The sequence below is a fragment of the Salvia hispanica genome, chromosome 6 (assembly GCF_029641045.1).
Source record: "Salvia hispanica isolate PSC_SH4W2 chromosome 6, Shi_PSC_v1, whole genome shotgun sequence".
NCBI lineage: Eukaryota > Viridiplantae > Streptophyta > Magnoliopsida > Lamiales > Lamiaceae > Salvia > Salvia hispanica.
Genome location: NC_142697.1, coordinates 46,392,256 through 46,407,650, shown reverse-complemented (window position 1 = coordinate 46,407,650; position 15,395 = coordinate 46,392,256). Strand labels below are relative to the sequence as shown.

The 15,395-nt window shown below is 35.3% G+C and overlaps 1 protein-coding gene across 1 annotated transcript; it reads left to right on the top strand.

Annotated features, from left to right (window-relative positions):
* Positions 1-10,353: 10,353 nt before the first annotated feature.
* LOC125205295 (linoleate 13S-lipoxygenase 3-1, chloroplastic-like) lies at positions 10,354-14,635 on the top strand. Its single transcript, XM_048104134.2, has 8 exons — positions 10,354-10,823; positions 10,933-11,213; positions 11,674-11,911; positions 12,002-12,328; positions 12,618-12,811; positions 12,931-13,226; positions 13,321-13,587; positions 13,694-14,635. The coding sequence occupies exons 1-8, from the start codon at positions 10,466-10,468 to the stop codon at positions 14,448-14,450; spliced, it is 2,718 nt and encodes a 905-aa protein (XP_047960091.2). The 5' UTR covers positions 10,354-10,465; the 3' UTR covers positions 14,451-14,635.
* The last annotated feature ends 760 nt before the right edge of the window (positions 14,636-15,395 follow it).

Genomic DNA, 15,395 nt, shown 5'->3' with positions numbered 1-15,395 from the left:
GACCCCTTCCCAAAATATCTAAAAATCTTAGGAGACTTTTAAGTTTGTAATATATCCAACTTTGAGTGATTTAAAAGAGATCCCCACAGAACTTGGTGAAATTCCAACTTTATCACTTGTATGTTTCCCATCAATTGGAATGCTGGATAATGGAGAGCTCCCACTTTCCCTACTATGATCTGCTGAGCCTGGCAAATCCCAACTTTCAAATTGCACTATGAACGACCAAACTACACTAATTGTCCCTTTCTTTGTAACCACAACTTGTATAGTATACATAGTTATGCTTTAGAAAAGAAAAAAAATAAAACACTGTAATGAAAAAAAAAGTGAATTTCAGTGATACGAGCATTAGCATTATTTAGTTAGTTAAATTAGGGATTTCTGTATCTTTTCTATATCTTTGTTTTCTTGTTCATTAAGTTAGTTATTAGCATCATAAATAGGAATTATTGCAATCATTTGATAAATCATTCAAGAATATCAATATTATTATAAACAGATATTTATCGATCGCCGATCTATGGACGCCGATCAACCCGGTAGGAGGTTTATCCTATCGTTCAGCTTCTCTACTTTTTTTTACGTGGAAAAACTCATGTATATTTTGCAACTTTCAATTGCTTGATACTAATACAATGGTGCTCTTCACCATAATTTGTTTTAATTATTTACATAAGTGGGAATATTAATTCAATGAGTCAAAGTTCAATTTCAAAACCCTTTTATACGTCGAATTTCAAGCATTGTGTTCAAACCGGGTTACCCCTTTTATTTTATTTTTATTTTAATTATATACTATTACTACATATTATATGCTGCAAATCGTTGTGACGTGCACATGAACCACCAAACAAAATATCATAATAATTATTAATGACAATAACACAAAAAATATCTTGAATTAAACTACGTGTTTTCATAGGTAGTAATCCTTATATTATGCTTTTGGAATAGTCAATTGTTTGAATTGATTAGTTGTTTTTAGAGTTGTATACACACAAAATTTGGAATACAAAGAATTTTCATCCCCTGTCTCGAGTTTTCTAGTCTTCACAAAACCTTTTGACAAGTCAAAGAAAAAATAATTATGAAAAGCGATAAAATAATTCCCGTGGATTAGGTAGTAATTAATATTTGATTAGGCTTAATAATTCCCAATTTTTAAGAATAAAAACAATAACGTTAGTAATGTTAGAACGGTGCTCGTAAATAGTGCTTATATAACAATTGTAACATTAATAATATTTGTCTTTAAGATATTATAAAAACATAACTAATCTTTCAATAGTTTGTTTAGTTTCAGTGCTGAAAGATTAGTTATTTTAGACAACATATTGTTGTATCAGTGTAGCATGATAGTTTTTTTTTTTTTTTTTGACATCAACAACATGGATAAGAAGTTAGAAATTAGACATTTTAAAACGTGGGTAATATATTTTAAAATGAGAAAATATGTAGATCGGATCACCATGTATTCTGACTAATGAATTAATTTATTATAGTATGTATCTGTTTATGTAATAAATTACTTCACATAACCCTAGAATCATCAATGCAAACGAAATGAAATTGTTTTTTTTAGTACTCCGTACATCTTATATACACATAAATAAATCGTAAAGCTGATCCAACCTCCACTAATTCGGTAAAATACTAGTTCCTCTGTCCCATTAAAAATTAAACATGGGCTTTACAAATTTCTGGCCAGGCTTGAAGTCCTCATCTTGGCCCAATAAACATGGGCTTTACTAATAATACACTGGATAAGAATAAATAGAAAGGAATTCTTATAGTTTATAACATTTAAAAATTACTCCCTCCGTCCACGATTAAGAGTCTCATTTCTAAATGGCGCGGGATTTAAGAAATGTTAAGAAAAAGGTGGAAGATAGTTAGTGGAATAGGGGTCCTACTTGTATATATTAGTTTTAAATGATATGTGAGTGGAATGAATTAGTGGAATGTGGGGTCTCTTTACCATTTATGGTAATTATGAACCGGGATTCTAATTCGTGGACGGACAGAAATACAAAAACGGGACTCTTATTCATGGACGGAGGGAGTATAAGAATATCAAAATATGTGCATTATCAAAATAATTAAAAATCAAATCAAAATTGTATACCTAACTAACCAACAATTACCGAGAAAGTGGACTCTAAGCAAAAGAGCGTCAAATTGTGAAATTCGGATATTCTCCTTCCTTCCCTTGTTCATAATCTTGCTTTCATTTGCATTAAGAAATAAAAATAATAATTAAATTAAAAAAGTTAATAAAATATAAGTCTCACTTTTATATTATTAATAATTTGGTAATATAATGTGAGTAAAATAGTTTAATGGATTGTAGGGCCCATTTACTTCAAATAATACTCCATTCGGCTGCCATTAGGAGTCCCGGTCACTTTTGCGCACTTGTTTTATAAAAATGATAATAAATATTTAAAGTAAAGAAATGGTAAAGTAAGAGAGAGGATAATGTTAACAAGACTTGTGGTGAAGGTGATAGAACACATAGATTTTATACGAAAAGAAGTGATGCAGCTCTTTGCACTTAAACGGAGACTAGGCCTTGAATTAGCGGATACATCAACATTTCTCGACGTTTCGGTGAAAGTGGTTGAACTCGGTGAAAGTGGTAGAACACATGGAATTGATCAAGAAAGAAGTGTTGGAGATAGTTGTAATCCAAAATCAATTGCATGAACAAGTCTTAGCATTTGTTGGTTACTCATCCGCATACTTGCATGAGAATTTGCAAAAGGTGATAGAAGACATGGAATTGATAAAGAAAGAAAGTGAAGGAGATTGTTGTACTCAAAGATCACTCAGCATCTGATGGTCGCCAACATCTTCTCTCACTAGGTTGAGCAACACAACCATGATGGGCTTTGATCATGTCCAACTTCAACTCATGGAGAAGCTCATTTACGGACAACAAAGTCGACAAGTCATCCCAGTGTAGGAATGTTAGGAATTGGTAAGACTACTCTTGCCGAACATGTTTATGTACATCCATCTATTTGTTACCATTCTGATATGTGTGATTGGGTTACTATTTCTCAACAATATAACACAAAAGAACTTATTTGTGAAATTCTATCTGAAACAAGTAAACATGTGTTGGGTCAAATGAGCGAAGATGAAATAGGATTAGGACTCCACAAATGTTTATCATATAGAAGGTATCTAATTGTGTTTGATGATATGTGGAGTATTGAGGCATGGGAGAAGATACAACACTACTTTCCTAACAATAGTAATGGTAGTCGGATAATAGTGACAACTAAGCTATCGAATTTGGGATCTCAATTGGATAGCAATTATACCCTTAAAATGAAGTTTATGGATGGGGAAAGTAACTGGAGTATATTATGCAACATTGTATTTGAGGGGGAAATTTGCCCTTTCGATTTGGAGGAAATTGGAAGGAAGACTGTTGAGAGTTGCAGAGGACTTCCATTATCAATTGTTTTGATGTGAGGTCTTTTAGAAAAACTAGAACCAGTAGAAGAATTACGGGAATTTAGAGAATAATAAGTATTGCATGAAAATAGTGAAGTTGAGCTACAAGAGTACTTGGATGAACAAGTTGATAGAAATCTAATTCTTGTTCACAAGTTTGGTAAAACTGGAAACATGAAGTACTTGAAAATGCATGATTTGTTAAGAAACCATTGCTTGAGAAAAGCTGAAAATGAGAGGTTTTATCATGTGGTAGGGCAGTATAGTCTTCAAGGCACATGTAGTCAACGACACGTAGTTATTCTGGAAAACGCTTCAGAGGAAAAAGTGGTTGATGCCATGAATTCTAGACCATATGCTCGTACCTGTATAAGCGGTGGTAAAAGAGTTCAATCTTTGTACAATTTAAGATTGTTGAGGACATTGAAAACATACAACAAGGATGATTATCTACAAGACTATTACTCCCCGGGAAATTTGTTTGATTTGGTTAACCTGAGGCTTCGTGTTGTTCATTCTGGAAGGCACTCAACCAAATTTCTTCTTCATTCAATCTTCTCTGGAGTCTACAAACATTAATTGTTGGTTCTAAAGAAAACATTGATGCACCGGTGAAATTTGGAATATGACTCGGCTTAGGCATGTTCATTTCTATGGTTTTGACCTTAGTGAAAATGCCACTAAAGTATTGCATCTCCTTGATCCTCCGAATAGTGATAACATTGTGATCATGGAGAATCTACAACCCTCAAAAGAGTAATGAATTTCAAGTGTGACGAGAATGGTAGAGAAACAAAAGTAATTGCAAGGAGAAGAACTATCCTTCCAAGTTACCGTTCGGTAAGCTACATGGTCTACGATGATCGAGCCACTGAGCTTGGCAAATCTCAGCTTTCAAATTAGTGACCAAACTATACTAATAAATTTATTTCTTTCTTGTAACCTCAACTAGTTTCCATGAAATTTTGCCACTTTTTTCCCAAGAGTATAGTACTCCCTCCGTTCATGAATAAATGTCTCATATTTGATCGACATGGGTTTAAAGATATTGTTTGACTTTATAAAGTAAAGTGGATAGAAAAAGTTAGTTAAAATGGGTATAAGAAAAGTTAGTGGAATGTAGAGTCTACTTTTTTATATTGGTTTTATAATAAAAAGAGTGAAGTGAGTTAGTTGAATGTAGGGTCCACTTACTAAATATAGTAAAAATAAAATGTACAATATTTATTGGCGGATGAACGAAAATGGAAAAATGAGACATTTAATGGCGTACGGATGAAGTATAAAAATTTATGGTTTAGAGTATTAAAAAAATCAAGTAAAAGAGGATGTAATTAAGTAGAAAAATATAAGTTAGAAAAACTCCGGTATATTTTGCAACTTTCAAGTGCATACTAGTAGTAGTTGACAATGGTGCTCTTCTCCATAATTTATTTTAATTATTTTCTTAAGTGGGAATAGGGTCCTATTCTAATGCTTATAGTACCCTAATCTAAAATCAAGACTAAATCTCCATTCTTGGATTCTAAAATGAGTGGATGAGATTAAAGCTCACAAATCTCAATAAATAGTAGACAAAATATCAACAAAGGGGTAATATCGTCATTATGTTATCATATGATAATTTTCGTGAATGTTTTTTTATATCAACATTGTGTATTACAAATATCAACAATATGACATTAGAATATCAACGCAAGGACAAGAAAATATCAACACATTTTTATTGAGATTGGACATACATAATATTGAGATTTTGCCTACAATATATTGAGATTTTTTGTTGCATTTGTTGATAAAAGTTGCTTATCAACATGTACGAAAATTGAAATATAATTTATCAAATTTAATCACCCGAACATCGTCGGAACATATGCAATTGAGATCTCGTTGGAATCCTTATTAAATTATCTTTAATTTGATATATTTTTGCGAAAAAATAATTTAAATTGAAAGAGTTACGTAAATTTAAAGATTTGAGATGATTTTGAGGAGAGAGAAAGTAGTTAGTTATAATTACTACGTATAGGATTTGACATTAATACCCTTTAATTTAATGAATAATTATTTAAATTTAAAATATATTACATTTGACATTATATTAACCACAAAATCTTCTAATCTAATGGTTAAAAATTCTAATCTAATGATTAAAAATTGGTCTCAATTTTGGATTGATAATTAGTTAGCAATTAATCACATCCCAGTTGCAACATTATTAATACAGACGAGTCAAAGTTCAATTTCAGAAAGGTTTTTTACTGTAGATATTTATTTTAATGTCACTGCAAACGGGCATTTATATAATTTTATAAAATCAGACGTCGAATTTTACATTCAATAAATTGTTTATATAATAGTGCTAATTAATTTTCAAGCCTTGTGTTCAAAAAACCCGGTTGTCTCTTTTATTTTATTTTTAATTGTATACTTTATTACATATTATATGCTGTAAATCATTGTGACATGCACATGAACCACCAAACAAAATATCATAATTATCATTAATGACAATAACACAATAAATATCTTGAATTAAACTACGTGTTTTCATAGGTGGTAATCCTTATATTATGCTTTTTGAATAGTCAATTCTTTGAATTTACTAATTGTTTTCAAGTTGTGTACACACAAAAGTTGGAATACAAAGAATTTTCATCCCCCCTGTCTCGATTTTTCTAGCTTCACAAAACCTTTGACAATTCAAAGATAAAATCATTATGAAAAGCGAAAAAATAATTCCCATGGATTAGGTAGGAGTAATTAACATTCATTAGGCTTAAAAATTCCCAAACTTTTAGAATGAAAACAATAACATTAGTAATGTTAGTGTTTTGACAGAATATAACAATTGTGTAATCAAGGTAAACAGAAATGTAAAGAAGATACAGATTTACGTGGTTCACCAACGTTGTTGACTACATCCACGTGCAGGAAATGAGAACGGATTGTATTCAGAGTGTTTTTCAGATTACAGGATTATGTGCCCCGTTTGGCTAGTGTCAAACAACAGATTCAAGGTATACTAACAGTTAGAGCAAGTGCTCATAAATGAGTTGTAACATTAATATTAGAAAATTTTGAGCCTATGATCTGTGATAAAAAGTTCAGTTTCAGTGCTACTATTTCTTGTTTTGAAAGATTAGTTATTTTAGACAATGCATTAACATATTGTTGTATCAGTGTAGCATGATTAGTTATTATAGTATGTATGTGTTTATGTAATAAATAATTACTTCACATAACCCTAGAATCATTAATGGAAAAGATGCTAAATTACGAAATGAAATTGTTTTTTTAGTACTCCGTACATCTTATATACACATAAAAAATCGTAAAGCTGATCAACCTCCACTAATTAGGTAAAATACTATTTAACAAACAAATTAATTAGTCAAACATGTATCAAATATAAAATTTTATAATAAAGTAGGAACGATATCAGTACAGTAAAGTACTAGTTCTAGCTAGAGATAGGAATTAACTAGAGTGGATAATAGAATTTCAAGAACATTTGAGTTTGCACAATTATTTGTTATTGGATATTTATGTAGCTAAGAATGGCTGTCCAATTCACAAAAGGTCACAATCCTCACTTTAAAGAATATCACACGGTTCAAATTGTGTGGAATTCTTTTTAAGTCTCCATGCCCACAAAAATATGACAACACTATGATAGACCATAAAAATATATTTTTATAAAATTTTATAAAAAAAATAATTATTAATGGTATTCATACTCACTCAAATCTCTAGAAATATACTCCATCCGTCCCGCTTTATCAGTCCCATTGACTTTTCTGCACTCGTTTTGTAAAAATAATAATAAACTCTTCTCTACATTATTCTCTTTTTTACTTTATTATTTCTCCAGTTTAACTATTTATTATCATTTTTGCAAAACGAGTGCAGAAAAATCTAATGGACTGCTAAAGCGGGACGGAAGGAGTACTATACTGTTTTTCTACTTACTCTGAAGAAGTAATTTGACTTCAATGTGAATTTAGGTTAATTAGTAAATGTTTTATTGAGCCACTAAGAAATTAATCGACTTTTTATTTGAATCGAGATTATAACGAGCAGTATTATAGATTAATAGAATCACCCGTAATTTTATTTAGTCGATTTGTTGACGAATTATAGGGTTTCTTTAATTTATGTTTGTAGATAAATATAATTTGGTCACGTTTATGTAATTTCGTATATATATTCACTCTACTAAGTTCCATGAGGAAGTATTAAATTATCCAATTAAATATAATGAAGAGATAATGCTTTGATGGCAAGGCTTTATTACATAGTGGATTGGCTTTATTCATTCGAGCATAAATATAGTACCAACATTTGACATATGTATTTGTGTATATGCGTGCATAACACATAATACTCTGTTCAATGTTATTCGCAATTAATGTAGGATACTAATCACTACCTAATTATTTTTTCTTTATTTTGAGGCTACAAACTCACTACACTAAAAAGGTGCAATATTTTTATTTGTTACTATTATATTTAGGTCAAATTATTTCCGTTATAACGCCACTGGTTAGTTACACTAAAATCAAATATTTTAATTTCTATTAAACATTTTTTTATTAATAAATGAAAATAGAATTACATATTACGTAACAGTGGATTCAATAGATTTTGGTATGAAGAATTAATAACTTACCACTATGCCAACTTATGCATACAATCAGATGCCAAACTTTAGAGCGTACACAACGTCAATAGGTTAGCTATAAACTAGCCACAAACTCCTCCTGCCACATCATCAGGATAAATAATTGGACAAGCAATAGGCTAGTCATAGACTAGCCACATCATCAGCACTATTAAAAAAAACAACTAAATTTACGGAATTAAACACAAAATACGGAATTAAATTTACGACACATATACGGGAAAATTCATTAATTTTATTTAAATAAAAAAAGTACATTAACTAAAAATAAAAAAAATTACATAAAATAAAAAAAAATCCGGGCTTCCATTTCGCGTTGTTGCTCTTGTACAGAAATTAAGAGAGAGAAAAATCGTTAAAATAAGTGGTGGGAATGAAAATGACGTGAAAATCACGTATATATAGTGTTTCGAAAATCTAATTAAAAAAATGCGCTGGCCGATCGCTCGCCGATCGCCAGCCTACAATGGCGGCGAGCGCGCATCGGCCAACGCTCGCCGAAATTCTCGCCAATTGCAATAGTTCGACGAGCGGACCGGCCAGTGCCGAGAATCGGCTGGCCGGTCGCTCGTCGACCATTGTGGATGCTCTTATCAATGATAGATTCAAATAAGACTAGGGGAAAACCGATCTCGCGCGTTGGCTCATGGACAGGGGCGGACTCACATGGTCAGGGGTAGGGCTTAAGCCCTTACCCAATTACTTTTTTTTTAATTATTTTTTACTTCTAAATCTTAATAATTTTGAAAATCCATGTTAAGCCATTACCAAGCCCACTAGTACTAATAACAAATTCCTCCTTCCAGCTTTTACTATCAACTTTTTCTGCGTCCGCCCCTACATAGAAGCCAAACACTCCATTAAATTTCGCATTTAGAACCACAACTTACTTCACATCGTACACCTAAATCCTTCAGAGCTGGTTCTTCATTCATTTTCAATTGCCAGCGGCGACTATCACACATATATTATTTAAAATTTAATTATCTTATATATATTAAATTAATAAATTATAAAAATTATATCAAAATTCATAATTATTCATCGTCTACTGAACGAGACCACATTTACTATAGTTTTGTAAAAAAAATCTCTTTTTTCTCTACAGCAAAATATATTCTCTAATTTTCAAAATTTATATTCAACCCAAATTATTAATTTAATTTTTTATTTATTTTTATAATTTTTACTTTATCATTTATTGTGTGTTTTTATAAATTTTGCAATAATACAATATTTTAATTAATAAAATTATTATTAAAAAAATACTCCCTCTGTCCCATTAAATATGCAACGTTTTCCTTTTTTGATTGTCCCATTAAAAATGAAACGTCTCTACTTTTTCATCTCTCTTACTTTACTCTCTTTTCATTCACTTAGAGCATCTCCAAGGGGGAAAGGTATATTGAAAAGATATATTTCTCATTTACCTCCTCAAAAAGGTTATTATACCTTCTTAAAAAGTAATGGACTCCAAGGAAAGAAGGTAAATTCAAAAAGCAAACAAAATAACTAACTTTATACCTTTTCTATCAAGAAGAGGTAAAGATACCTCCTCAAAATAAAAGAAGGTATAATACCTCCTAAAATACCCTTTCCCTTGGAGCATGAAATTTTATGAAGAAGAGGTAAAAATGGTAGTTATTTCTCTTTACCTCTCCATTTACCCTCTCCCTTGAAGTTGCTCTTACAAAACAACACTACATAAAATCTCGTGCCGATTTCCAAATGTTGCATTTTAAGTGGGACGGAGGGAGTATAAAATAGGTGTGGTTGGGTGGTCATTGATTGGGTTAGATAATATCGATGACGCGGATGAGATAGAATCTAATTAAATACTAAAAAAGTGGATGGTTTGATTGAATTGGATGGTTGCCGATAAACACAGTCATACGGACACAGTCGCCATTTAATCGAACACCCGAGGACAAATCGGTCCAACCACCCAACAAAAAAACTCACTAACTCACTTCCAACTTCCACCACCACGTTTCATACAAGACGAAAATTCTTTGAAATTTCATCACTACAAAATTATAAAAAAACGAATAAAATGATTTTTTTTCTCTCTTTTCTGCATGTGGTCATATATTAGAAAATTAAAAAACGTGTGGACGGTGAGATCATTCTGATCTTCCCCTTTCAACATCAATTCACCATCTCCATAACTGTATATATAAATCTACGCACAGAGCTCAACAAAACACCATTAATTCCCCTAATTAAACCTCCAATTCCCCTCCTCCAGCAAAAAGGGTCACCAAAATTCCTCCAAAGATTCAATCTTTTCAACATTTCAAACCAGATTGAGCCATGGCGCTAGCTCGAGAGCTCATGGGCCCGTCTCTGATGGAGAAATCGCCGTTTCTCGCTTCAACGAGGCTGCTCCCGAGCCGGAACCGGAGCCGGTCCTCTCTGCCCCTGGAGGGGAGGAAGGTACAAGTGGCGATACGGAAGAGTACAACCCCTGTTGCGGCGATCAGCGAGGATCTGGATTTGGTGAAATTGGCGCCGGAAAAGGCCGTGAAGTTCAGAGTCAGGGCGGTTTTGACCGTGAGGAACAAGAATAAGGAGGATTTTAAGGAGACCCTGGTCAAACACTTGGATGCTTTCACTGACAGGATTGGGAGGAATGTTGTTTTGGAGCTCATCAGCACTGATTTTGATCCGAGTAAGTTTCTGATTTTTCACCCCCACATTTTGTTTGATGAAATGCCTCAATGGAAACTTGCTTGAAAATTAACTAATTTTAGTACTTTTCCTTTTGTGAAATTTGTTAGAAACGAAATCTCCAAAGAAGAGCAAAGAGGCTGTGTTGAAGGACTGGTCAAAGAAGTCAAACCTCAAAACTGAGAAAGTGAATTACACCGCAGAGTTTGAGGTGGATTCGAATTTTGGGATTCCTGGTGCGATTACAGTTGCCAATAAGCACCAGAAGGAGTTCTTTTTGGAGAGTATTATGGTTGAAGGATTTGCATGTGGCCCTGTTAATTTCCCCTGCAATTCTTGGGTTCAGCCCAAGAAAGATCGTTCTGGGAAAAGGATTTTCTTCACTAATAAGGTAGAAATAGCTTCTTCATTTTAGTTGTCCTGATTTTGTGGTTTTTTTCTGCTGGATTCTGTTTTTAGGAGTTAAAGTTGGTTATAAAATGTTGAAGAATATCCAAATCTTGGTTTTTTGAGGAGATTCATGGTTCTTGATTTTCTGCTAGATTCTCTTTTTATGCCCTTTTTGTAGTTTTTGAATAAACTGAGTTGTTTTGATTCAACAGCAAATCCAAATCTTGATTTTGAGGAGATTCATGGTTTTTTTGTTCTGATTGTATAGGATTTGATGTCTTGTAATTTAAGCCCTTTCTGCAATCAAATGAGTTGTTTTGACTTTCAACAGCAAATCCAAATCTTGATTTTGAGGAGATTCAAGATTTTTTCTTTTCTTGATTATCTAGTAATTGATGTCTTGTATTTTGAGCCCTTTTCTGCATAGTTTAAAATAAAATGAGTTGTTTTGATTTCAACAGCCATATTTGCCGCATGAAACACCAGAGGGATTAAAGGCTCTAAGAGAGAAGGAGCTGAGAGAATTGAGAGGTGATGGACAAGGTGAAAGAAAGCTGTCTGATAGAGTGTATGACTTTGATGTGTACAATGATCTCGGCAATCCCGACAAGGGGATTGATTTCGCTCGACCGATTCTTGGCGGGGAAAAGATCCCGTATCCTAGGCGTTGCCGAACAGGGCGCCCTCCCACGGATACTGGTCAGTGATCATGTTTCCCTCCTCGATCAATCTCAGCGATATGTTTTCACTATATGCTCGTTTTCTGATTCGTGTATGTTAATGAAACAGATATGAACTCTGAGAGCAGAGTAGAGAAGCCACTGCCTACGTATGTGCCTAGAGACGAGCAATTTGAGGAGTCGAAGATGCATGCCTTTACGACCGGGAGGCTGAAGGCGGTCCTTCATAACCTCATACCATCGTTGATGGCTAGCATCTCCGCGAATAACAAGGACTTTAAGGGGTTCTCGGACATCGACAGCTTGTACAGCGAAGGCCTTCTCCTCAAACTCGGTCTACATGATGAGATCATGAACAAGATCCCACTGCCTAAAGCTGTCAGCACGATTCAAGAAGGTGGTCTGCTCAAATATAACCTTCCAAAGATTGTATCAAGTGAGTAGCTTTGCTTTCATTTCTTGATTTGACGTGTTTCATTTTCGTAGTACACATGATAGCAATAACACTGTTTGGTGGAGAACACGCGGCTAGAATTACGAATTGGTGATATAGACATAAAGAAAATTATGTTGCTTGGCTCGTTTAAGCAATCGCTTTCCACTAGTGGAGGTCCCCTTAGTGGTCCTCTAGGCTAATACCGACATTCCTTTGGATCAATTATAACCTAATTTATAGCTCTTGAGATGTCAAAAGTGCTGATGTGAACTGTGCCTGTAACTTTCAGAGGACAAATATGCGTGGTTGAGAGATGACGAGTTTGCCCGTCAAGCCATAGCCGGGGTGAACCCTGTTACCATCGAGAGGCTTCAGTCCTATCCCCCGGTGAGTAAGCTCGACCCAGAAATCTATGGACCTCAAGAATCAGCTCTCAAAGAAGAACACATTGCTGGACAGCTCAATGGCATGACCGTACAAGAGGTAATTTCTAGGCTACTCTGTGAAAATACGAAAATCTTGTTCATGTACTCGATGTGCCTAGTTGTCCTTTCGTCGTTGATTTGTTGTTTACTGGTTATTTAATGCAACGGCTTTGACAGGCTTTGGATGCGAACAAGCTCTTTATCATTGATTACCACGACATATACTTGCCATTCATCGACAAAATCAATGCCCTTGATGGCCGCAAAACATATGCAACGCGGACTATTTTCTTCTTGACAGATGCTGGAACCCTCAAGCCCATAGCTATAGAGCTCAGCCTCGAACCAAGCTCTCTGAGGCCAAAGCGCGTTGTCACGCCTCCGGTGGACGCCACCAGTTATTGGATGTGGCAGCTGGCGAAATCCCATGTTTGCTCGAATGATGCCGGGGTTCATCAGCTTGTCAACCATTGGTACGTATTATGCGCTTCCCGTTAAAAATCTTCTGTTATTTAACGTAGCTCGACCTTGATGTGTTGTTTCTGATGACCTATTGTTTGGTTATAGGCTACGAACGCACGCAGCGTTGGAGCCATTCATCTTGGCAGCTCATAGGCAGATGAGCGCGATGCACCCGATTTTCAAGCTCTTGGATCCTCACATGAGGTACACATTGGAGATCAACGGGCTGGCTCGTCAGAGCTTGCTCAGCATGGACGGTGTGATCGAGTCTTGCTTCACCCCCGGCCGTTACTGTATGGAAATTAGTGCGGCTGCCTACTCGAGCGTCTGGCGCTTCGATCAAGAAAGCCTCCCTGCCGATCTCATCAGAAGGTATAACTATTGCCAGATACTATCAATTTGAATTTCTAAACCAAGTGTTATATCAAAATCAAATCTTGAAGTCTAATGTATTTTGCTTCTTACAATTAAATTGCAGAGGAATGGCCGTGCCGGACCCCACACAGCCGCACGGGCTTAAACTGGTCATCGAAGACTATCCGTATGCGTCGGATGGGCTGATGATATGGGCCGCTATCGAGAATTGGGTCCGAAATTACGTGAACCATTATTACCCGGACTCGGCCCAAGTCTGCAATGACAAGGAGCTGCAGGCTTGGTACGCCGAGTCCATCAATGTGGGCCACGCCGATCTGCGCCACGAGGACTGGTGGCCCACATTAGCCAATCCCGAGGACTTGGTTTCGATTCTCACCACCTTAATATGGCTCGCGTCAGCCCAACACGCGGCCCTAAACTTCGGCCAATACCCTTACGGTGGGTATGTCCCGAACCGGCCGCCGCTCATGCGTCGGCTCATCCCCGAGGAGAACGACCCGGAGTACGCGGTTTTCCTCTCGGACCCGCAAAAGTACTTCTTTTGCGCGCTCCCTAGCTTGCTACAAGCTACGAAGTTCATGGCGGTGGTCGACACTCTGTCGACTCACTCGCCCGATGAGGAGTACCTCGGCGAGAGGCAGCACCAGTCCATCTGGTCATGTGATGCCGAGGTTATCGAGGCCTTCTATGAGTTCTCGGCCGAGATAGGCCGGATCGAGAAGGAAATCGAGAAGCGGAATTCGAACCCTGCTCTCCGGAACCGGTGCGGCGCCGGAGTCTTGCCGTATGAGCTACTCGTGCCAAGTTCGGAGCCGGGTGTGACATGTAGAGGTGTACCTAATAGTGTGTCCATTTAAGTAGACAATAATGCTTAAATTAGGTTTCTATGTATGTATGTAACTATCGTACCTAATATAGTGTTGTAATGGTCATTAGTTCAACTTAGGTTTAAATGTGTAATTTATCAAAATGAGCCTTTTGTAATTGCTAGACTATCAATTATTCTCTCTGTATCTGAAAATTTGACACCTATTTCTTTTTTCGTTCGTCCCTAAAAATTTGTTATCTTTCACTTTTACCATTTTTGGTAATGGACTCCATATTCCACTAACTCATTCTCACTCTCATTTTATTTTAAAACTAATATATAAAAGTAGGATCAACATGCCTCTAACTGTTTCAACTCACTTTCTATTATATTTCTTAAAACACGTGTCGGGTCAAATGGTGACGAATTTTGGGGGACGGAGGGAGTACCATTTATTTGGCCTTCCTAATTTCTTTTCTTTATCTTTTGTTGATTTTAGTAGTAATATGGAAAATTATAATGATTAGGGAATTGCATATCATAAATCCAATTCAAATCTATACTATTCACATGTTAAATTAACTTTTCGAACTATAAACATCAATATGCCATAAATTAGGGCAAACACCGAATCCATCAACTTTACAAATTAGTTAAAAACATCCGCAGGCCATACATTAGTCTAGAGTCTAGACCACAAAATAAAGAGTAGTACAAGTGTACAACAATTGAAAGTGAAAGAAAATGGAAAAAAACAATTCAAAATTTTCAAACTGTCAGTGCCACGTGGCGTACCGCGTAACCGATCGGCCAATCCGTGGCTTGCCTAGCTCTCAGCAATGGATGATCCCGCGCTTGTCCCTAAACTCTTGACGATATAAGATAGTACTCGATATGGCCTTTAAAAATAGACCACGTTTGCCATTTTGAAATATCTCATAAAAATAGATTAATTCTATTTAATGAAAATTTATCTCTGTTGGGGTGAGTCTTA

What these genes read in the sequence shown, in the direction of transcription:
- LOC125205295 (XM_048104134.2), top strand. Translation starts at nt 10,466, where the DNA reads ATGGCGCTAGCTCGAGAGCTCATGGGCCCGTCTCTGATGGAGAAATCG. An exon ending in GGATTTTCTTCACTAATAAG is followed by an intron (nt 11,214 to 11,673) that starts GTAGAAATAGCT and finishes TGATTTCAACAG; the next exon opens with CCATATTTGCCGCATGAAAC. An exon ending in CCTGCCGATCTCATCAGAAG is followed by an intron (nt 13,588 to 13,693) that starts GTATAACTATTG and finishes ATTAAATTGCAG; the next exon opens with AGGAATGGCCGTGCCGGACC.